The sequence below is a fragment of the Anopheles coustani genome, chromosome 3 (genome assembly GCF_943734705.1).
Source record: "Anopheles coustani chromosome 3, idAnoCousDA_361_x.2, whole genome shotgun sequence".
NCBI classification, from domain to species: domain Eukaryota; kingdom Metazoa; phylum Arthropoda; class Insecta; order Diptera; family Culicidae; genus Anopheles; species Anopheles coustani.
Genome location: NC_071288.1, coordinates 27,897,596 through 27,921,903, shown reverse-complemented (window position 1 = coordinate 27,921,903; position 24,308 = coordinate 27,897,596). Strand labels below are relative to the sequence as shown.

The following is a 24,308-nucleotide window of genomic DNA, read 5'->3' as shown; positions in this document are numbered from 1 at the left end:
CATGCTGGATTTATTATTCACCCAACGGATAAAATTAAAGCACCCAACAGGAAAGGACTTTAAAACTAGCTGACCTGGATGACGCACCTTCGACGGGTTTCCTTGCACTACTTTTTCGAACGTTTTCCCTCGCCCTTCTTCGGTGGGGCTTTACCGCGTAGCGCTCGTAATCGTTTCATTTCCTCCTTGAAATCCTGATGCTCGTCCCGGAACAGCCCGTACTCGCGCAGCTTCATCGCGAGCAGATGGGTTTCCACGTGCCGCGGGTACCAGTTGACGACGTAGTCCCGCTTGTGGATCGGTTCCTCACTGAACATTTTCACCACCTTCATTGACTGCGGGTTCGTTGGGCGTGCCACCTCTCCGAAGATCCGATTCGATAGGTAGTTCATACGCCGGGCGTAGGTGGTGGTAAGTTTGGTGAGCTCTTTATATTTGGACATTTTGCCGGCCACAATTTGCTTGTGCACACTGATGCGGTACGCGAAACGAAACGAAACCGAACGAGGCGAATTGTGTAACTTGTGTGTTGACAAAATGCGTCTGACATTTCCAGACGAGAGAGGGTGAAGTTGGCTCTGTCTATATCTTGAATATTGTGTAAAAGTTCTCTAAAAATATGTAATTGGACCGTATATTTTACTCGTAAATTTTTAACGAATTTACTGTATCCTATTCCCCAATGTTTAGCAATTCTTTACGTCCAAGTTTGTTGCATCCATGCGACTATTTTAGCCACAATCGCTGCTTACTACGATGTCAATAAACAAGCCTGCGTGAACAAAGCTCTCTCTACATCGAAATTGGTGTCAACAGCTGAGCGAGAATAATCGGCGTTGACGTATTTTTCTTTCTGCCGACATTCGTATACTTTGTGTGCTAACATCCGTGGTAGCTGTTATCGAACGTATCGGGAACAAAATTGTCGCAAAACTATCCATTTCCCGTAGCACTGTTACCGTTTACGTGTGGTAAACTGTACTGTAGTAACGCCCGTGACAGGAAATGCAGGTGCAACCAGCCCGGTGAGAATGTTTCGCAAGGAAGATATGCTTACGACGCCACAGGAACGACAGAGGAAAAAGTTACGCTTCCGCGGTGACCTAGCGGCACACTATGGTTTTAACCGGGATTCCGTCGGCTCCGGGCTAAACGGGACGACGGGCAACAGTCGTATCGAGGAGATATCTTCAGAGGACGATACCAAACGGTCACTGAGTGGAGAGGCTACCGAAGGTGAGTTTTGCTTTCTCGTTGTTGTTTTTTTTCTGGGTTTTGTGTTTCTAAATGCATTTTGCTTTGTATGTGTCATTGGTTTTCTGCAGAGCGTAACGAAAGGGGAAGCTTGTACGATTTCGTTCGAATAGAGCTAACGCGAGGGTACGTGTTGGAGCATGACGAAGAACGCTACTCGGCACGGCGGGAGAAAATCTACTCCTTCCTCAAGATACCCCGCGAGCTCGAGAGCTTCATGCTGTACGGTGTGCTGCAGTGTGCCGATTCATTTCTGTACATCTACACCTTTCTACCGATAAGATACCTGCTTGCCCTTTGGGCACTGATAAGCCGCCCAATTGCACGCTGCATCGGCCTGCGGCGTCCATCGCAGCGATTGCTAGCGCCGGCCGAAATTTGCGATCTGCTTAAGGGCACCATCTGGATCATATGCAGCTACACGCTGCTGTACGTCGACACGAACATGCTGTACCACATGATCAAGAGCCAGTCGATCATCAAGCTGTACATATTCTACAACATGCTCGAGGTGGGCGATCGTTTGCTGTCGGCGTTCGGGCAGGATACGATCGATGCCCTGTTCTGGACGGCGACCGAGCCGAAGGACAGCAAGCGGCAGCATCTGGGGACCATTCCGCACTTTCTCTTCGCGATCGTGTACGTCACCATGCACAGTGTGCTGGTGATGTTCCAGGCGACGTCGCTTAACGTGGCCATCAACTCGAACAACAAGGGTCTGCTGACGATCATGATGTCGAACAACTTTGTCGAGCTGAAGGGCAGCGTGTTTAAGAAGTTCGACAAGAACAATCTTTTCCAGCTGAGCTGCAGTGATGTGCGGGAACGCTTTCACCTGTCGGTGCTGATGCTGATCGTGCTGATACAGACGATGAAGGAGTTCAGCTGGAAGCCGGAGCAGTTCTTTGTGATGTTCCCGGACTGCATGTACGTGATGGTCACCGAGTGCCTGGTGGATTGGATTAAGCACGCGTTTATCACGCGCTTCAACGAGATCCCGTGCGATGTGTATCGAGAGTACACGACCAGCCTGGCGTACGATATGACGCAGACCCGCCAGAAGCACGCGTTCAGTGACCACTCCGATCTGGTCGCTCGCCGAATGGGTTTCATACCGTTCCCACTCGGTGTCGTGCTTGTTAAAGCTCTCTACCATGCGCTCTCGTTCGAGAACGCCGCTTCGGTGGTGATATTGTTCGTTGCCTTTCTAGTGCTGCTGAGTGGACGCGTTCTGAACACGATTTGCGCCCTCGGCAAAGCGTGCGATCTCACCCAAAAGCATCAGGATGAGAAGAATCAAAGTGGATGTCATCCTTTTACATCGACCCCAATTCCAAGTAACGCACGGGGTGCTACCGGTGGAGGTATCGGGCGAGCGACAAGTGACACCGCGACTTCCCCCATCCATCGCACGCAACCGCCACCGGTTGTGACAACGTCTCCCGCATCGGCCACCTCACCAACATCTCAAACATCGGGTGTGTCCACGCCACCATCGACCATGGCGATGTCGGTCAGTTCGCTGACCAGCTCAGGCAGCTCAACCGATGTCTTACGGAAAACTTCCGGGCTCGGCGCAACGGCACTCTTCTCGAACAGTGACGTCGATTTGGACGACGTGAAACTGAACGATCAGGTGCTGAACGGAAGCTCGGTGGGAAGCGCCGATCCGTGCGGTAGTCGGTCAGCTAAGGAGGAGGATGAAAATGTTGCCCGTAGCGTGCCGGATCTGCAGCAGGAACCGGGCCTCGAGAAGCAACCGGGACGACTTCCAAGCGATACGGTCGGTTCCGATGGGAACGAAAGTTCTTCGGTCCATCACCATCATCAGCATCACCACGTTCGAACGCACAAACGATCGGAATCAGAACCGTCCATTCAGCTCGAAGGTGGTGGTGGGTGAGTGGACAGACACGATAAACATGGCACGGTTTCTGGAATTCACCGTAGTAATTTATTTTAACCCAACGGATTTTAGCATCATCGGATTAATTGCATTAATTCTTGATCATTTGCAACAAGAGTACTTCCGCCGGAACGGTACTTCTTGTGAGGTACCAAAGGCTGACATAATTCTTATACCACACGACGCGGCGTGTGTTTGTGTGTGCGTGTGCGCGCGTAGTCTGTAGTTTTTTTTCGCGTCCTTTAGTTTTGTTACGTTGTTTCCGTTTCGGTTGGCTACTTTACTGTTTTGTACTGCTCTAATGGTCCCATTAGGATATAATGTTTGATAATATGAGAATAAACTATAGATACCATGCAGCGCAAGTCGTTGATACTATGAAACACGGCTATCCTACATTTGAAAGTTTGAATTCAGTCCCGACATTATTTTCGTTTTCGCTAAAATATTTTTCTACAATACTATTCAATCCAATATATACGAGGTGTACGACTCAAAGCGTGGAATTTTTGTGCACGAAACGAATCGTGCGTCGCGAAAAACTTGAGATGTTTTACTGGATTTTCTAGAGTCGTTTGACAATCCGTCGACTATCGGCCTCAAGTGAACTATGGTCTGGTGTAAAACCATCTAAACTACTTCCTGCCACCTCGATCGTGTGCAAGTAATGTGGGAAGATGATCATTAAAAATTTAATTACCAAGATCCTACGATTGCTCCTTCGCCCGTTTTGCAGGCGGGGAAATGCGGCCGCCGATCTTGCCGATATCTTTTATCACACTGTTTATGGTTTCATCGTGTCGCGAACGCCATTATTTCGATCGTCTTCCCCCGCCGTATCGGTTACGATGATCGGAAATTCTTAATCCACCACTTAAAGCGCTACTGGAGGGAGTTTTATTTTACGACCGCGTGTGGCTAGCGGGCGTCCGACCGCGTGCTGGGGAATGGAAACAAGTCCGTGCAGACAAAATCTCAACCAGGGGCAGAATGGCAATGAAAAGTCCGAGAGCGCGAGAAAGGACCCAACTTGGAGCTTGGCAAGACTCACTCACCTGTCCTGCTGCGCTGGGTGTTCCTTCTTGAAAATGGCCATCCTTGGTGAAGTGGTAGTAGTAGTAGTGGGCATTTAGTTTGTTCAGCACGCAGTTTCACTGGAACCGCCATGGGAGAAATAAGAGAAACCCCTAGAGAAATTACACACGACAAGGAACAAGGCGAAAAAAATCCATTGATCGAGAGGGTATAAAAATGCGGTCTATAGCGGGGCAATTGGTCCGAAGAGCACCTCACAAAGCCACATCCTGACACCCAAAGACAATCGGGTTGGTGCCTTAATTGATAATCTTATGATATGTTATTTCCCCGTATTTATGCCTCGATCGTGACATCTTAAAAGGTATCATTTAATTTAATCCGCGCGAAATGTTTCAGTGGCCGCCCTCTCGCCACACTTGAACTCCATTCGGAACGAACTTCTTTGACCGAAATCTGACGAACATCGACGTGTTGCGGGATGTGATTGTTTTTTTTGTTGTTATCGATTTTATGGTTATTTTTTGTTTTTCGTACTAACCCTTCACACGAAGGAAATGTCCATGGGCAAGAAAGCGAAGTACGAAACCGATATTAAAACATGAAGGAAACATTGAACGATCGGTCCGCGGGATCGCGTGAAGGGATGTTTTGTGCGACACAAGAGACGGTCAGCTTTGGTTCCGTCTGTTCGCGAAGTTCCGCCACAAAGGGAAGAGAAATTATCGCTTGCCATCGCGACCCGTTGATATCGAAACGGTAGCACCGTCGTTACCTTGGCATCGTTCAATTTTTCGCAAGGCTCCGGTGGGGTGTGGCTTGGAACCATTCCTCGGAAAACGGTGTTGCAATTCGTTGCCGAAGATTACCGCTGAATCGAACCGAGCCTTCCGAGCCACGGTGCACTAATGAAGCACATTGCCAGCACTATCGTGGCCGTCAATCTGTGTGTCTATTTCAATTTTCCCAGCCATTCCTAGCAGGAACCTATAAAATCATCAAATGAAGAAATCAATAAATGTGCGATTCTTCCTTTTGCAATTAAACAATCTGTCTAGTTTCAATTAAATCAGCCCTTATTTTTCGCTATTGATTTTACTAGTTTGTACTAAAGCTTTTCCAAGGAATATTTATATTGTATAAGTACGATAAATGTTTTAAAAATATTGGTAACACTTATTCTTCATTTTCGAAGGAGCAACGTTCCGTTTCTTAAAAATTAGGTGCTCCTCGTAATGACTGATCCGAAACGCGTCTGCTCATCACTGTCACAGATGGTGACACGATCGTTTCCGTGCCTTCGACAAATGGCAGACGGGGGAACACCGTACAGATCGATACGATCATCCATTAAATTATGGAAAATTATGGAACCCACAGCGTGGGGGTTCTTCGTGCACTCCGGTTCCACGCGGCTTACGGCAGCGAATTCGTCGATCGCCGTTACGATGTCGCAAAAAGTACACCGATCGTGCGTTGCCATTCGCTCGAACGTAAAATCGGCTTATCCCTCGGATTGAGGCCCTTCTCGACCGGAAGCGCAGAGAGCGATTCGCCCTTCGCCCCAGGAATGCAGCCCGATAGGGATCCGAAAGAAAGAAGGTGCGGTCTCCGGAATGTCTCCGGAACACTCTGCGCTCGTTACTCGTCCACCGCTCGGGGGAGATGCCTTTTACTTTATGTCGGTGCTGCTGGTTGCCGATGCCAACCGTGGCTACCCCGTGGCCCAACGATGCGGCCTTGCGATGGTAGGCTTTTAAAAACTCCCTTAAAGACCACATTCGTATGCTAATTGCTCGTAACGACACCGATCCGCCTGACGCGGCCCGATCGACGGTCGGTTGTCGTTAAATTAAAACAAAACAATTTGCCCAACGACTCATAACTCATAACCGAAATACGACACCTCCGAGAGGGAGGTTGCGTGTCGCTTCCACGCGCTAGTGGACGCGTGCCTCGCACGATCGGACAAACCCGATGGCCAGCCAGAACCACCCCCAAAATCCCCCCTTCCGCCGCATCCTAGCCTCATCCATTGAGAATGATTTTGATTCATTCACGTAACAAACCAAAAAAATGTGAAACTTGAGAAGCCACGATCAGAGAAGCCTCCAAGTGTGCGATCGCGTGGAGGGGTGTGCGGGGAAAGAAAAAGCTCTGTCGCTAATGTGACGCTAAAAGGTTTGGGGAAAATCGAACGATCCAGGCAGGAAGGCGTTGCTTCTGGGCGATACAATCATTGGGGACGCGCGGGGACCTCCGGACGGGCCTCGGCGATCAGATAAAAGGTCCGTGACAGGCAGCAACACCCAACATGGCTCGTGCCGGGTGGATTGATGGGTGAGAAGGGTTTTAATTAATTGCGATGTCAGTGTGCCCGAAAATTCATTCCCGCCAGCTCGTTCGGGGGTGAAGTATGTTTCCGCAGAATGATGATTGGCGATTTTTTATTATAATTTTAAGCGTGGCATCTGCGAGTAGGTGATACGTCATAAGCGATTTGTTTCCGTGGCTATGTTGTCTGATAAAAATAAAGATCTAGCGATGCGTATAGCATTCGAATTATTTTGTCTTAATCATACGCATCGATCCCCTTTTATCCGATTAGTGCTGAGTTTGTATGTTATGAGTTGAGGAATGTGGTTTGTAGAGGTAAGATTTATCTTATGAATTTCATTCGTTTGTTTCTGCGGTAAAAGAGTAAATGAGGCCCCGGCCGCCATGTTTTCGATCGTGGCTACACCTCTTGTGGACGTTTAAACTGAATGTATGCAATTGGTGATACATTAATTCGTTAAATTCAACCTACGAGTATTTGAACCGTAGTGTGTGCCGTTAATTTCGGCTACGCAATCAACCTAGGGGTGCGGTATGAGGGGGGCCCACGGGCCCCCCTTATTTCTCAAAACTATAACAAACTCTCTTTTTCGGTAGACCTAGCGCAGTCCGCTCGCTGCGCTCGCTGCGGGCGCGCCGCCGTTTCCAACTCATTTCTTCGACTAAACTCATTGATTCATGTTGTCCATCATGTGTTTAGTTTACTTACTAGTAACTTAACATGTAAAAGTATATTAACCCGCATTCAACCTCCACTGCGTGATTAGTTTAAACCGTTATGGCCTTTTAAGCGAACCGTTAGCGTTCAAAAATTCGAAACGAATGCATGTGTCGCGCTTTGCATAGCTTCAGGCGCTTAATGTGAATCAGTAGGAAGAGGAGAATCTAGCCCGGGGCCTCATTTACTCTTTTACCGTTTCTGCAAATCAACCGTTGTTGCTTCACGAGATATTACATTTTTGTATCATTTGTGAAAAAATCTGGCCGCCTGACATTAACTTGACGCCCTGGGGATGCTCGGTGAAGAAGGGATTAAGAATAGAATTATGGTTTTAACACTTTGCTTAAGAGTTATGTTTTTATTTATTTATTTATTTATTTATTTATTTATTTATTTATTTATTTATTTATTTATTTATTTATTTATTTATTTATTTATTTATTTATTTATTTATTTATTTATTTATTTTATCTTCCACTTATGAGCTAAACAAAACTTAAATTTAAAATTAAGATACATACACAAGGACTTAAGCACTAGACCCTAGCTCAGACTACAAAACAAAGGATAAGCGAGGACCCGAAAAGATGCTGTTGAATCGGAAGCAGAGAGAAGGCAATAGAAAATTAAAGCAAAGCAGGAGTAGAGGATATTGAAGAGCGGAAATTGGAGAGGGAAGAATTAATAGTTAAATATAATAGTCGATTAAATATATTTTAATTTAATAGTTACATATTTCATCGATTTCCCAGTGTTGTATAAACCTTGTTGTACAACTTTGGTGGATACACCTTGACATATGTGTACATGCTTGTTTTGTTAGTGCTAGTACAACTGAGTTTCAATTGTTAAGATTAGATAATTTGATCAAAAAACAAATCTTCAAGAACATCTGCGGAATCGACGGTTCATTATTGGCCGAGTTTTTAGTGTACACAAAACTCCATAGAAAAAAACTAAAATATGTAATAGATTAATTTCAAATGCAAGATGACTTCCCCGGTATCGAGGATAGTATTTTTTTATCCAAACATGTTTTGAGCGATTCTTAATACTTTCATTTTCCCCACTGCGGATCGCATGTGAAAAGGCTTAAATGTTGTTTTGTGCGTGTTGAGCGCAAATGTTAGACAGACACAGTTTCCTGCCATTTCAAACATACCTGCCATCCCAGTGTGGCGGACTGCATCAAAATGGCGATCATGAGCATGAGCACGTTTTACGGTGTTCATAATTTTCCTTTTTATAGGTTACCAGCGTCGCCCGGCCGGGACTGCAGGAAGATAATAAAACTTGTCCACTCCACCAGGTTTCGGTAGAATGCATGCGTACTCGAAATTCTTCACCAACCAAGCCCGGGGAGTGCTAAAGGGCAGGACTGGATGCGTTCCGGTAACCGAGGGCACCACCCCTGGGTCGGCATTTGCATGGCAAGCAATGATCAACATTAAAACATTTAGTTCACCGGTCCAAACGAACTAAACTCCCGATCCCTGCCGTCATTCCGGAGGCCAAAACTGGAGTCTCCTCTTCACCTGCACCACTTTGGCGAGGGCCAGGAGGGGGGCAAGTTTGCTTTTCCACCCGGCCGGTGTACGATTAAAATCATGTTTTATTTACATTACCATCCATGACCGGGTTTATTTTGTCGGGCCGAAAGTCTTCAGGCGGTGGCAGGGTGCGGGCGGCGAGTCCATCTGTGTTCGCCGCAGGAGATTTCCTACAATGGCCGGTGGTTGTTCGCGGATCAGCTGGAGCCAGTTATCGCATGTAAATGTGACATAAGGACCATTACGGTTGCTCATCTTCCCATCCGCTGGCCAAGCTCGTGAACGCTTAAAAATCAACCAAACAATCTGGCGAGCGTATTCCAAACGCACCAGGGATTCTTTCAAAAAAGCCCAAAAGACGGAGCAAGATGTGTTGAAAATTGTACCTTGACTCATGTTTAACCAAATATTATACCGATTTTATGATGTTGTTCATTGAATTTCCAATTGATGTTGGTTCTTTACACCCCTCCAAACCTGATGTATCCATTTGTATTTAAATAAAACTATTTTTTAAACCCACCACAATCACTTAACGTGAAATTATCTTTGGGTTTCCTCTCCTTTGAAACTGCGCGTGCTGCTTGGTAACCTCCTTGGAAGATCAATTAGATTTAGCTTACCAGCAGTGCGCAACATATCACCGTGTGCTACATGATTAATTAATCATTAGCCTTTCGATGCGGTAAGGCCCCCGCATACACGTGTTGTTTCTGCTTTCTTGCTTTTTTTAATCGATGTCCAAGGAAACCGCAAGGAACTCCGGCCGCCCGCTCCCACCAGATATAGGAAAGGGCGCACCAACTCTTTGTGGTGCGTGCCGCGCGCCTTAAATTTATGGCCCGTCACCAATCGGGTGCGATCGATGCGCTTTGCATCGTGTGCATCCCTTGGGCGCACGTATGCCAATCGGTGTGTGTGCATTTGTCCTACTAAATCATAGGTTTCACCCTGCAGCGGTGCCTGGCCAGCTGATGTACGCAGCTGATGGATGTGAGTGAGCGTAACTAACGGCGCTTGGTGTAATGTTTGGAGCTTCGATTGGGCCAAAGAGATTGCGGGAGGTGCAGTTGCGATCGCGGACATGAACGAGGTTGCGGTGCTGTTGCATCAGCCCGTAGTCGGAATAAAACATTAACTTTGTTCACTCGCACCGTGATACTTTGTTCCGACGATTTCTCGGAAGACGCAACCGGTTCGATAATAAATCTCATTTTGAATTCTTCAAAATTTGATGTTTTTTAATACAAGATCGCGTGTATGGTAACAGAATATAATCCATTTTCAAATCCACTGTTTGGAACAATTCACTTTTCCTTGGATGGAAATATTCATATTGAAACCTTTATTCAATAACATCTACGGCCATCTCTCACAATTTAACTACACAAAACACCTGAAAGCTATAGCTCCCCTTAGTGCCCTGAGGTGGACAAGGAGGTTTCTTCACTTCTCCGATCAACACAGAATTACTTCGTTCGATCCACCCTTCGGAATGACTGGTGGAAATGGAGGCAGTCGTACATCAAGACATCACACGACGCACGTGGTGAATCGCTTCGGAAAGGGCGTTCATAATCTTATTAACAGAAAATGCTAAGCGAAGAGGAGTGCGTTCCACGCTAAAGGAAATATATGAAGCGTTTTGTCAGCACCAAGATGGGGAAACAGGGAGAGGAAAATATAAAAGGAACAATGTTGTTAAAAGCACATTTCAATCAAAATGTTTCGCTTACTGTCCGAGGAGTTGGTGTTTTGTTTGGTGGCTCATGCCACCGTTCGGTAGCCGTTTGATCGATCGATCGATCGACGGCTAGGAGAGAAGTCGTTGTGATTAGAAAGCGAACGCCCGGGTTCTGTGTTTTCCTCCCCCCGGTTCGAACACACTTATTCGCTACTTTAACGTGCGTTCGTGGTTGGAACACATGGGGTGAATTGTGCGGATCAACGAGCCAAACCCCAAAAACCCCCTGGCGGAGGGTGGAGCTGACGCGGGGGAGGTGAAGTTCCAATATAAACATCGCTTCGCCCCGGCGGTAGCAAGAACCATCGGCCAAAAGCTCGCTCGATTATTTCACTGGCCCGAGTCCTGCCTCGCTTGAATCGACGTTGGCTCCCATCGAGCCGAGGGATCGAGGTGAAGTGTTTGGAATGCAAACTAGCTCTGGATACTCATGGGGGTGGGGGTTTGCGGGGCAGGAGTTTGCCGACGGTCAAGTGGCCACCGTTGTTCCGTTCCACGATCGGGAGCAAACGGAGCGATAGGAAAATAAATAAAGCACCGAATCGTGCTTCCCGAACGCTCGAGCATAAACGAGGCTGAAGGAGGCCACACAATGATTTTTCTTTCACGCTGATGAATAGATTTCGTGTGCTCCCGGGTCCGTTGCTATTTACCCCAAACTGTTCGACCACGGTGTTGCGACCAGCCAGACCCTTAGACCCTTGGAGCTGCGATGAAGCCACACACGATTATTTTGGAAGCTCGCATTTCTTCATCACCCGGCACGTGAAGAGGTTTGCCAGCGAAACTTAAGAAAACATTTACGCTCGAACCCGCGATACGATCGATACGGCGGCAAATCGGCTTCCGAACGGAGGAAAGCGAACATCGAAAATAAAGTACATCAAATGAGCTGCTACCGGGGAGGGATATCTCCACTGTGCGATCGAGCGATCGATCGGTCGATCGATCGATGGAGATTCCTGATAATGCTAACGACGATGCTCAACATCAACGAAATCGATCCGCCGAAAAGGAGCGCGTTCCCCGAGGAGGATCACACGTACAGGTGGGCCTGCCCGTGTGCAACCGGGTAAGGCTGGTAAGATTGTTGGGTGGATTGATGGCATCCGGGGTTTCGGGGGTGTTACCGGCTGCCCATACACCGCACACTCGACATTAGGAAGCGATCCGTTTCGGCGATAATCTTATCAGACGGACTCGATCGGTGAGATCGACGAACCGCGGATCGGTGTGCGAAACCGAGAGTGGAAATCCACTTTGGTCCAACGTGAGCGGGGAAGCGTTGTGGTGAAGATTAATTTGAACCCGCTTAGAAGCAGTCCAGAACAGATAATTTACATACAGTTTCGTTTCGGGAACAGTGTTGCTACAATCGGGATTAAATTGATGAGGCAAATTTGAGATTTTAACCCGTTTCTAATTCCCAAACGGTGTGTGAAATCAGATTGATGGGCGTTATATTTTACTAAGGATCGTTCATTTTTAAAGAAACATGTGACATTATTTAAATGAGAAATGTTCGAGAAGAGTGTGACTTGTGTTCCGGAAATTAAAGTTTATTCTACACTAGCCATTAAGGCTATCGATTTGAAGAAAACTAATTCAATTAATTGCATCACAATATAATTGAAGCATTGCTATTGTAATTCTAAAATAGTATTGTTCTTATTGAAAACACCTTGTCCGAAAAGTAAATCCAACAAAATCCAATGAAATGTCATTAAAGTGACTCACGCCATCTTCATCTACTACTGTTTTCTTTCACTCTGATCACACGAAAAAGATCACCTTTCCTTACTCTGTAATAATCAATTAAAGAAATGCCCAAAAATGAGGCAACGTGCAAGAAGATAAAGAACTTCCCATTTCTTTCCAATGCCAGCGTTCGTTCGCACTTCCATGTTTCATTTTTCACTCCGACTCGCTACGGATGCGGAATGCTTGATATTGATTAATTTTAAACGATAACCACCGTTGTCGTTGGTCCCGAACCGGAGGAAACTAGGCTTCGACGGATCGCGAGGAAGGTGTTGGGAAAAGGGCGATACGGACGGGGTCGCTAGATGGATTTTCGGTCGCTACCTTCGTCGGGGGGAAACGAAAAACGAAGGAATTATCAGACTCGAATCGAGCGTTCGCAACGAAACGAATTGACTTTTGAAACAGCGTCTCAAAGAATGAACGGAAAAGAACACAGAGGAACGGTGGCAGCTTGGAGCTAGGAGTAAGCCTTCCAGGCTTCATGGAGGGTTGAGGGTTTCCATTGGTTTTACTTTCCCTACACTACCCGTTCCTTCCGTTTTCCGCCTTCCGAGTCCTTGCCAGTTCATTCATTAGTTTGGTCTTGGTTTTCTTTCGCTCAACTTTATAATTTATTCACGCTCGGCATCTTAACCTTCGGCCAGTCGGTGGCCAGCCATGCCTCACACATTGAAGCCACGGTTCGTAAATCGACATCCAAACCATGGTGGATAGTGGTCGGATCTCACACCTTCGACCAGCGGCTATCATCCCAACATCAACTCAACCCTTGGCTAACCCGCTGCTCGATGCTGCTTTGCGAAACAGGACGAACGGGTGGGGAAGGGAATGGAAGAGTAACCAGCGAGAAAAGTGACTTGAAATGTGACATTTCCTGTCGTAGAAGTGATGGCAATTAATTATAACTTCGCTCCCTGCTTCACTTCGCGAGTCGAATTTGGAGTAAAGCGATTATGGTGTTATGTTTTATACAGGGTTCTATCCTCGAAGCCCTTAGCTTAGATTGGTGCTCTGTCGAGTAGAATTATTTATTTTCGTTCGTTAGTAAATAGTGTTATTGATGGTTTATATTTATAGTTTGTAAATTATTTTGGAACAACATTAAATTGCATTTCTAGATATAAAATTGTGTTGATATTATAATAAAAAAATTTATTAACGTTTTATGAGCTTTAATATCCATACCAGAAAATACCTATTTGGTCTTTCTGATCGTGTTACATCACAAGCAAACTATGAAAAATGTGTTCCAATTATGATCGCCTCTATTAATGTTTCAATTCGAACACACGAACAAACAAATTTGGCATTGTGTTGTTGCGATTAAAAATTAATCCTAACATCTGTAAAATAATCAAATAAGAAAAATCTAACCCAACTAATTAACAGACACATAATGTAGGCGATACATATTCCCACCTCCGGGCAACGGAAGCGCGATCGCTAAAATATGATAATAGACCGACGAAAAAACCCCAAATAGATAGCAATTCGGCTGGTGTTGAAATTTCTGTGAATTTTGTAGGCTTTTAATTGACTGTAATTATCCTTCGCGCGGCATAAACGATCGCGCCAGAAGCCCGAAGCTACCGTGACCTAGCGAAAATGTAAATCACTACATCGTCGATCACAAATTGGGCTAGCTGGCGGACTTTGCATTGCAAACGGGCGACCATATTTCGTCCACTCCGCGTTTCGCTCCCTTTCTTCAACACCGAATGAAAAGAAAAAACAGTGACAAAAATACCAAATTGGAACCATTTTTCACCCTCGCGATCCGGGGAGGGGGGAAGGGAAGGTAGGAGATCGCGGATTCCAATTTCACTCAAAACCGAACGAACGGGACAAACGTCAAAGCTGCCACGCTGCCAGACGTCGAAAACAATAAATGCGCGTTACGGTGCAGGATGAACTGGATTTTAATTTGAAGAAATATGTATTTTCCACCCCAAAACTGATCCACCCGGCGAGATCGGTCACGAAGGGAGGGGAGGGGAGCAAACATTCCTGCCTGATACGATGGCCTCGTCTCCGGAGCCGCTAATGACACAATTTTAATCGGATGTCACACGCTAATGATCGAAATCAATCCGGATCGGTTGGGAGATCGCGAGTGGATCGGGAAAACACCGGGGGCCGGGGGAAAACCGGCCACGCTGCATAAAATCAGTGGCATACCAAAATCGCCATGTTTCCAGCCGGGATGGAGGAGGCCGACTGGACGTTTCGTTTTAAGGATTGGCAGCCATTATCTGGTCCGGTCGGCCAACCGTTCGTCAACCATATTAAAAAAACACGAGGGTAAATAGGTGTTTGCGCTAAATTACCTTCCACCGACGGGAGTTATCTGCGTCCTGTTGCATCGGGATGAAGCGTTAAAAAAGACACGGCCAATTGGCGCTTGAAGCACACTTTCGCTCGGAACGATCCTCTTCGTTTTTGGCCAGAAAAGGTTGGTTGCTCCTTCCGTGAATAAGTCGGAGGTTCAAGAAATGAAAACAAATAATCAATTCAAACTTCCAGCCCCCGGTGGCCGGACTACCTGTGTTTTCTTTTCCTTCTCTCTTCACTACAATTTTGGCCGAAAATAAACATAAACAGAGGACCGGCCCCGCATCTCTTGGCATGTGTTTATTACCCCTCAACCCCCGACACGAATCGTCGTTAATTAATTGCTGCGTGTCTTATGGGAACGGTGACATTCGTTTCTTTTCCGTTTGCCAGGATCGTCTTTCGGGGTGGTTTGTGATTATGTGCTGGGCTTCCTTTCGGGTGCCCCACCGGTGGCAACACCTTGGCGTCTGAGGCGACACACACACACACACACCTGAGGCCTTGAGGCAAATGACTTTGATTTGCATTTTACAGGTTTTTCGGTTAATGAAAGATGAAATTAACAAGACATTTTAACATTCGCCACGCTCGTAAACCAACCACGCTTGGGCCTTTTGGTGGGGCCCTGGGCCGCAGGGGCACTGCGGGACTGACGCAGGACATAAACAAGGATGTTGATTGTCTCCCCGGTACTTAAGAGGATGGATTTCCCTGGTTTGTGGTAGCGTGTTCAATTACGCCAGGCGCCACTTCGATTGACATAAGAATCGGGCCGGACAAACGAGCTAGAACTGTTGCGCTGTTTCACCTCACTTTTCGAGTTCTTTTGCCACCATTGTTTCGTTTCGATTCCAGCAGCAAGAAAAGGGCTTTAAGGTTTACTTTAGGTTCCCTTCCTTGTCTCGTGTTCGGATCGTAATGAGATACGCCCGGTAAAATCCCGGAACAAGATTGGAAGAGAAACCTTTCGGCAAGCCGGAGTGGTCCTAAATACGGAAACGGATTTTTCCAGTGTGTATTTTGAGTTTGGTGCTCGGTCGTTGTACGAAGTGACGATAAGGAAACATTGTATATCCTACACCGGCCACCGAATGCTACGCTCGAAATTCACCGAGCTTGCTCCGCTCCAACGGAAGCCCAAGGGAGTTGGGCCACCGTGCCCCTCAATGTGAAGATTAATCGACGGTGATATCTCATCAGGGATAATTAATTTTCGTTCCTCCGTGCCTCCGGCGTCCGGGGTGCACGGGGTAGGTAGCTACCGGGCGTCCCGAGCACCACAGAACGCTCCCGAGAGGTTAAAAGAGGGCTTCTTGGCGCACAAAACGGATGCATCACTCATGGCGAAAGGAAGCTACACGGGTGCTCCACAATGTCCACCGGCTCGCTGGCTACCGGTGGTGGCCTGTACGATGGTGGCCTGCGCACCGCGGGAGGCCATCGAATGGAAAACGGCTGCTGCTTCGAAGGTTAAGGTTAAGGGCTCGGCAGGGATGCGCTCGAAAGTGGTTTGCACAATTGGCTCTGGCTGCAAGTATTCTAGGCTAATTGTGCTCAGCAGGGAGAGACAAGGAAATGGAAGCTGATACAGGGAATGCGACGCCAGAGGGCATCGGCGACCGAGGACGCGAGGATGGCACCTGAGGTCTCATTATTTGCTGATATTCAAATCATTTATAAAACGCGTACGGTAGCTGATAAGTATCGACAGTTTTCTTGCTACATCTTTATTCCAATATATCTTTTGAACTGGTAAATTGGAAGAACTTAAGAACTTAAGAGAATATTAGTTTTCATTTTCGCTTCGGAAAGCCCGACCAAAAACGTCAAACAGTGTGTAGATCAGTAAAACCACCACATGGGAACACATAAAACTAAAATCTTATACAAAGTTAACTTAGTCTCAGGGTCTCAGAACTAGGGAACTCAAGTTTTACCTAATTGAAACATAGCCCGTACCATCGATCATCGAAAGTTATGAGCATATTTGAGCGCATCGGAAAAGGTCTTCGCCAAGGTCTTGTGTCCGCTTCCCGCGCATCGATTCATGTTTGACCAATTTTCCTGCAAGCCTGAGCCGATTGGCTTTGGTGCTAAAGTTTGGCGTAAGTGCTCAGTGTCGCTGGAAAGAATGAACTACAAAAAGAAAAAAAAAACAAGGTACCGAAACGAGGAACATACTTCTTTGACATTGACATTTCCCGAAGAATGGTAATGCGGTAGTAAAATAAATCACTTAGTGTAATTGATAACTAACTGTTCGGTCAAGGGTGAAGTTATCATTGTCCCATCATTTCTTAACGTTGCTTTTGCAAAAATAGATTTGATGTGTTTTTTTAACCATTTTAGGAAGGTTAGATTTGATCGATAAGAAAGAAGTAAACTGTAGTAGTCAGTCGATGCATCATAGTCACGTTCCGATATGTTTTCTAAAACATTCACAGAGCTTCAGATGGCATGAAAATAAAACAAAGAACTGTTCCCACCATATGACTTCAAAGGGACTACCACCAAAAGCTGCCCAGAGCGTGAATAAAATGCAAACCGTGCGAGCACAATAAAGGATCCCGACAGGCCGTCTGCGACAGAGATCTCCGACGATCTCTCTTACGGGAGCCTCGTTTGATCGTGCCCATCATCCACGGTGGCCAAGAATGTACGGCAAGCAACAAGAGCATGGCGTGTTTTTCTTTTCCCCACGCCCCAAGACCGAACCGGACAGATACACAAGACGTAGTTGTGCGCGGCTCGGCTGTGATGGGCATGAATAAGTTGTTGAGCACTTTATGCTGGCGCCGGTCGGTAGTGTTGTCGGAGTTGCTATCAGTGGCGTCTCGGGTGTGATCTTTTCCACTTCACTAGGGGTGGTTTTTGTATTCATTTTTCTTCTCATTTTCGGCTAACACAATTCGGTAGCCAGTAGGTAATCCAATTTTGGATTAGCATCTCCGCCCATGGTCACGTTTTTGCCCACCGAAATGACCCGCATCCGGTGGACGTCGGTGGCTTTGCACTTTAGCAGTTGATCAAGTTCTGGAGATTTTTGGTTGAAAATCTTGAAAAGGGAAACAGTGAGAACGATGACGACCGAGTGTCATCAGTGTGAAATTTTAATTGGGTAACGAGCCGATTTTAGAAGATAAGAGTGTGTGTTTAAGGTGCTTCCAACGGAATGACGTGTCAAGACAGCATTTTGAGAGAAATTAAGACAATTTTCAACATTAAAATTCAACCAATCTGCAAATATGTCTCGTTATAGTATCAAAATTGGTTTTATTTAAATAATTCATTCAATAATGTAAAATTTATGGTGAATTGGTTTTTTTTTCCAATACCGAACTACATTGTCGGATTTTCTATGTAGTTTTTGTCATTTTCCTTCATATGCTTTATTTTTCCTTCCGTTCCACTCGCTCCCCTCCCGTTCGTCGGCATCGGCACAAGAAACGAGATCGAGATCATTTGTGCGGGGTCGGTTCGGGTCGGTTTTCAATTATGGGTGCATAAATTATCATTACCAACAATCGAACGTTATCGAACCGGCGAAACCCTTTCGGCGTAACGGTGCGCAGCCCAAGATGAATGCGATCCCGATCCCGGACGATCGCACGGTTCCGGGGAGTCAGGGCCTAGAACAGGGGGGAAAGAGCTGTGGGGAAACGGGTTCCTTGTACAATGCCATCCGCTAGCATCTTTGGCAGGTGAGAAACATTGGCCACTAGAACGCGCGACCCGTTTGGGAGGGGGGCGAATGGTATCGGACCGTGCTCTACACGCACTTAATGGCCACCGTATCTGCGCCATGTTTGGTGAATCATTTGTATCCGTACAAGAAGGTCGGCGAATTCCGGTGGACTTTGTTGTTCCCGGGCAGGGAGACGCCATTTAAAGTCTTGCCCGGGTCTGGGCGAACCGGTTGGTATTTATGAAGCGGGGTTGCTAGGTATTCCGAATTACGACCACCTTCTTGATGGCCGCGGTGGTTGCTTGTGCCTTCGATGTATTAAGCCGTTTAATGGATGTATTGTGTGTAGAACCGAGATAGTGAATTTGGTGTACGGCAGATGGAGAAATTTTGGGGGTGCAAGAGTTGTATCAAGAACTTTATTTTTAGAAAATCGCTTGTCGATCAAAGTGTTTGCTGACTAACCGAAAGTGTTGTATAAACATAATCCCAAACATAGCATATTCGACTACATTATATATGAACAAAAGCACCTTACACCATACCTACCTATGGCCACTGCATCACCTTATAGTCAGCAAATTGTATTGTGGCATTGTGTATGCAAGCGAACGTGGCAGCGATGAGCTTGTTTGTGGACGGGATCATCCTTAGCTTTATCCATCGCGAATGTGGTTAGTTAACATTGTTCAACGCCTGACGCGTTCGTGGTACGCAGAGGTAAATCTTGACGCACAAACTGCGGCCGTTTGTTGATTACAATTGCTTCGCTTCTTCTTGTCCGACCACCAACTGATTGCTTTCCTTGATCCTTCGAGAGCACATTGAACATGGGCAGGCGAGGAGCCAAGAGCAGCGTTATTTATGCTCCACAATACCTGCTGCGAGCGGACCGTGGACCGTACTAAAGTTGGTGAAATAATGTTATTAGACATGATTAGCAACACAGTCGATTCGAGTTGAACTGTTTGTGAGTTGTGCATTTTAAAGAGAGATCGTTTTTCTTGCCTCAAAGTTTCGATCGGAAAAATGGAACGCAGCTTCCAGGCATCTGTTTATGCTGCCGTTAAAGCCACTTGCTTGATGGTGAACGGTTCTGCACTCGAATGGGGGTTTTAAGCCACACTGACCTTTGCCATTGGGTTTATGAATCGATGGCCACGCGGTTGGCCGGCCCGCGGAGCATCGGTGTTACCGACTCCTTCTTGTAACGGTGTGAACGTATCACCCTCTGGCAATGGTTGTGAACGAACATAAAAATGTTCATAAGCGGTAGGAAGTTTACGATCAGCTACTCCAGAAGGTATAGTTAATTTACACGTTTCGTTTTACAACTGAAAAGGACCAGAAAAAGTGGAAAAATAGTTGCTCATGGAATACCAACCAAAAGGTTTTAAATACATGATCTAATTATATTTTAATTTCCATTAAGTTTCGGATTTAGCTATAGAACAATTGAACCATTTATAAAAATTTAGATTAGGAAGAAATTTTAGTGTTAAAAACATCAATGCTGTACTTTGTTCTTTGTGATTTTATTTAGATTTATTCTTTTTTAAGAGCAAGAGTTTACAACCACGATACAATGAACTTTGTTCCATTCACCGTTAAATCTCACTGTTCCATTCCATCCCTTGCCACAACCGAACCGTTTTGGGCCCTTGGTGTTAAAACACCGGCCACGGCCTGTCGTTGGTGCCGGATGATCAATTTGTTCGGTACGATGTTCTTATGAGCTAAACTGTTTCAGAATTGTTAGTAGAATACACCTTAGTAAATGTGGTAAATAAGTGATGTGCGTTTTATTTCGCGCGCCCTCGAACGCCCTAGCTTGCGCGGAAGGTCAGGGAGGCATCCGGGAGATACGAATTATTCCAACAATTGTCGCAACTGTTGGGCTTAATGACACTTATTTATGTACGGGGTGAAATTTTTTGGCTGATAATGCTAAAAACAAGTACAGTACATCAAATGTAGCCGTCTAAACATATGGGTTTTTGCTGTAAATATTTTTTTGTCGTAGCGTCGTGCGCTGTGTAAATTAGCTTTATACGAGTTAAAACTCGGAAAGTTCATTAATTGTATACCAAAATTATCTCCAATTTCCAATCTGATGTTTCAATAAGTCATGACCATGATGTGTTAGGTAATTTATTGAATTACATTGTGAAGTATGGGGATTTTAGATGGATTAATTTTCTTTGTACTGTATTTACTCTATTTCAACGCCAGTTTGACGTTTTTACGATTTCCAGATCTTTAATGCATCTATTAGTCTCTATATGAGATAAATACCTTATGTTTGTATGTTTTGTAAAACAGGACCAGCCAAAGACTCCTGTGAAAGCAATCGGCCTTTCAGTAACTCGTTTTATCTAAAAAATTTTCTTCACTAAATCTTCAGATGTTTATCCTTCGTTGAAACCATCCAAAACCATCTTACGTAGCAATATTTCATAAAAAAAAAAAAATGCAATTTTTCGGTAATGTTTCATTCCTCAGGGGGCCAATGCACTGGTCCTGCTTTTGCTCCACTGTTCCTTCCTCGCACCCCGACCTAATAGAGCACATGATGGTTATATGTTTCCGAATGTTTTAAATTTGCCTCTCTTTTGTTCCTTGTAAGATCTATCTAAAAAGAGAAAATATCGTCAGCCTAAAGGCAGCATCCTCCTGACGGTGTGTGTTGCGTTTTGTGTTTGTTTGTTTGTTTGTTTTTTTTTTCGTAGTGGGAATTTTTCATTTTGCTTGTTTCACTCTCCCGGCCCTATCCTTTCTGGTGGATCAAAAAACAGTCCAAGAACGCTTTCAGCGCAGGCCGAAATATATTCTAGCATTAAATGTGATCGGGCTGATCGGTTCGTTCGAATCGCTCAGAGCTGATCGCTAGCTATGGAATAAACATCTGATTCGACAAGTAACACTTACAATTAAAATAGCTAAGATGAGTTTGTTTTTAGAAAATGGTGCACGGAAAAAGTGAAAATATATACCTCCCACTTTAGATACTTACTCTACTAAGGAGCTCATTCTTGTTATCATTTATGTTGGCTTTCGACACAGGGAAGTGAACGACAAGCGTTAGTAGACGGGAAGTTTGTTTTAAATAAATTTTTGAATATCAAGTGCATTTATGGATGTGTAGAAATTTCTTACGATAACATTAACTGCCTATTCGTTAATCGTATAATTGTGCAATATGCATTCGAACAACACTGTTTACCGATGATCGATGCCTCTGGTGGTGCATCTGCATCAGCAATATTTTTGGATCTACTTTCATCAGCCCCTTTCTCCGACGTTTTTTAAACGCTATCTATTCCATATTTCTATGCTGCAGTAGATCCTTCCACAAATTGACAGTATATTCAGATTTATCGTGTGTAATATATATGGAAAATAAATGTTATTTCATTTATGTTAAGTTTGATTCTTCTCGATGATCCGTCGACATTAATATCGCGTATGTAAACGCGTGCTGAAGCTCAAGTCTCCGTTAAACTTCAACACTACTGTAGTCTTACGTGCCTTCCCTCAGGTATGTAGGCCGTAATGAATTCGTTTTCACTTTCGTAATGCTGCCTATACCAGTTTATTCAGCAAATCGATCAACTAGAGCCCGATCTAGTACCGTTCGACTGTCGAACTGGCCACATTTTACTTTGTTCAAATTTGCTGATAAAAAGTACTCTGTACGATTGCGTGTGCCGCTCCGTTTAATCCGTAATGATTTTTGTTAATATAATTTAAGGCCATTTTCACCTGTAAATTTATCGTTCTCTAGGAGACCCTCATTTTCTGGTTGATCTGGTTGAATAAATGTTCCTAACTATCGTAGTGATAAGGGCGTAGTGATCGGTAAAGTTATCAAGTGTTTTGTGTGGGCTTTAGATTTTGTAATGTTTATCCTTTGTGTGGTTAAATCAAAGTATCTGTGAGTATTTTCCATGTTTGAATATGTTAAACACACAAGAAAGAAATAATACAAACCTGAACAAATTATAAACAACCAACTATAAAAAATAAATTGGGGACAGCAAGGAAATTTTTACCTAGGAAAATCATAACAACAACAACAACAACAACAACAAACAAAAGTAAACTCAAGTTGTGGAATGTACTCTTATGCATTTAATTTGTATTTATTTAAAAATATTTGTTCAATCGTTTTTTTTTATCATTCGTCTTTAAGATTTCTGTTTTCTTACGCGCTTATCCTCTTCTTCGAGGAAAAGAGTATCATATAAATTATACAAAAGTACTACATATAGTTGGTGCACACACTGAAACTCGGAGAGGAGAGGAAAAGAAAATAAGTGGATCGAGAAAGTTCTGCAATATTACGAATGGCGTACGAACAATGCCGAATATCGAGCCAAATCAGTTGTTCGTTTCAAAAGGAAATTTCATCAGTTGAGCAGAGCGATTATGCTGCAGAACCAGAAAAGAGTGGCTCCAAAAGTAGTCGTACAACCTTCTTTCCTAGTTTTTTTTTTGTTCTATTCTGTTAACCGTTTAACTTAATGTGTGCTGGGAAACAAAATCATATCGTGCTGCTTAGTGTGTGTGTCAGTGTATCAATCGTTGTTATTTTATTGATTCGAAATTAACTTACACCGTACAATTAATTTATTAAAGCCTTGACTGTGTTCGGTCGATTTGCTAAGCTTAAAAACATATGTTTAGAGATTTTCTTAGATTAATTTTAGCGACTTGTTACCGGCGCGTGCATGTACGGAAACGTTGTCAAACGCACAGCAAACTAGATGTAGTAATTTCGGCAAAAAACACAAACTACAGCCAGAGTGTTTTTGCTGCTTTGCGCAGGAGTGCGGCATTTGTTAATACTAGTACAAGCGTTACGACTAGCTTAAAATGTTCCAGAACGAACAAGCTCCAGGGTTGATTGTGGCGCGGCATTGTATAAAGTGAACACGAACGACCACAAGGACCTCTAGGAAAAATCATCTCCCACAGAACGGTCCAAAAGGTTTCGCGCACAATTGTGCGCAAATTCAACTGTCATTAAATGGCACGAGCAGAAACAGGTTGCAAAACAGTATTTAGCAATTAAACCATACAACTATTTACACGATGGAGAATGAAGTTATTTGAAATGCTTCACGAAACTATACACGGGTGAAAATGCAACGGAAAGAATTTCGGTTGTCGCTATTCAAACAACTTCTTTTGCATGGCAACGCAATTCGGACCCCCGGGAAAAGCTGACGGACAGAAAGTCTGGGCTTAAAGCACTCTGCAAGCACTTTGCACATGACATCGCCACACAGTTGCCTCTGCAGGGTGTATCTTATTATGGCAGCGGACACGGTTTACGTGTCAGAATCGGAAAAGGGAAATCGTAAAGGGAAATTTGGGCTTTGCTTTTCGGCAGCGTGCTTTCGAAGCGGAACAATTAGTAGATTATCAATGTGTGGAAAGATGGCGGAAAACAATACATAATTTAAAACTTAAATCATCTAGAACGCATAACGAAAGGAACGTACCGTCACTGTGCCTGTGACATCTATGTATATTGCCCCCCCCCCCCCGATGGGTTTGGACAAACATTCGGCAAAACGGCAATTATTTACCACAATTAAGGATGGCAAGAACTAAACAAAACAATCAGATCACATCGTACTTCCTCCATTTTTTGGACAACGAGTTTGTTTGTGTGTGTATGTATATGCCCGATCTGATGCTACGAATGTGTGTCCTCGAAATCCTCGCCCGTAATCCCATCCCCGGGATTGGGGTCTTTCTGTTACAACCTACCAGCTAGAGAAGAAGAATTTGGGGCGGGGGCTTTTTTGTTAAATTGAGAATCATACACATTTGTCTAGCGACCCAAATGTCGAACCCTAGCTACATTAATGTTCAATTTTTCACGTTTGCATCTGTACGCTTGTGGACAGACTTGGTTTTCTTTTCCCTTTAGCCCCGGTTGAATATTGCTTACCCTAAGTTCTGTTACA

At 44.8% G+C, this 24,308-nt stretch overlaps 2 protein-coding genes across 2 annotated transcripts in view; one reads left to right on the top strand and one right to left on the bottom strand.

Annotated features, from left to right (window-relative positions):
- Positions 1 to 523, bottom strand: part of LOC131259180 (small ribosomal subunit protein mS33) — a 162,771-nt gene extending 162,248 nt beyond the window's left edge. Inside the window, exon 1 of the mRNA XM_058260617.1 lies at positions 2 to 523. Within this exon, the coding sequence (XP_058116600.1) occupies positions 108 to 443 (336 nt within the window). The 5' untranslated portion in view covers positions 444 to 523 and the 3' untranslated portion in view covers positions 2 to 107. The remainder of the gene's footprint in view (position 1) is intronic.
- A 330-nt stretch (positions 524 to 853) lies between these two features.
- On the top strand, positions 854 to 3,526 carry LOC131271642 (protein TAPT1 homolog). The gene is made up of 2 exons (XM_058273135.1): positions 854 to 1,236; positions 1,326 to 3,526. The coding sequence occupies exons 1-2, from the start codon at positions 1,032 to 1,034 to the stop codon at positions 3,155 to 3,157; spliced, it is 2,037 nt and encodes a 678-aa protein (XP_058129118.1). The 5' UTR covers positions 854 to 1,031; the 3' UTR covers positions 3,158 to 3,526.
- Positions 3,527 to 24,308: the final 20,782 nt, after the last annotated feature.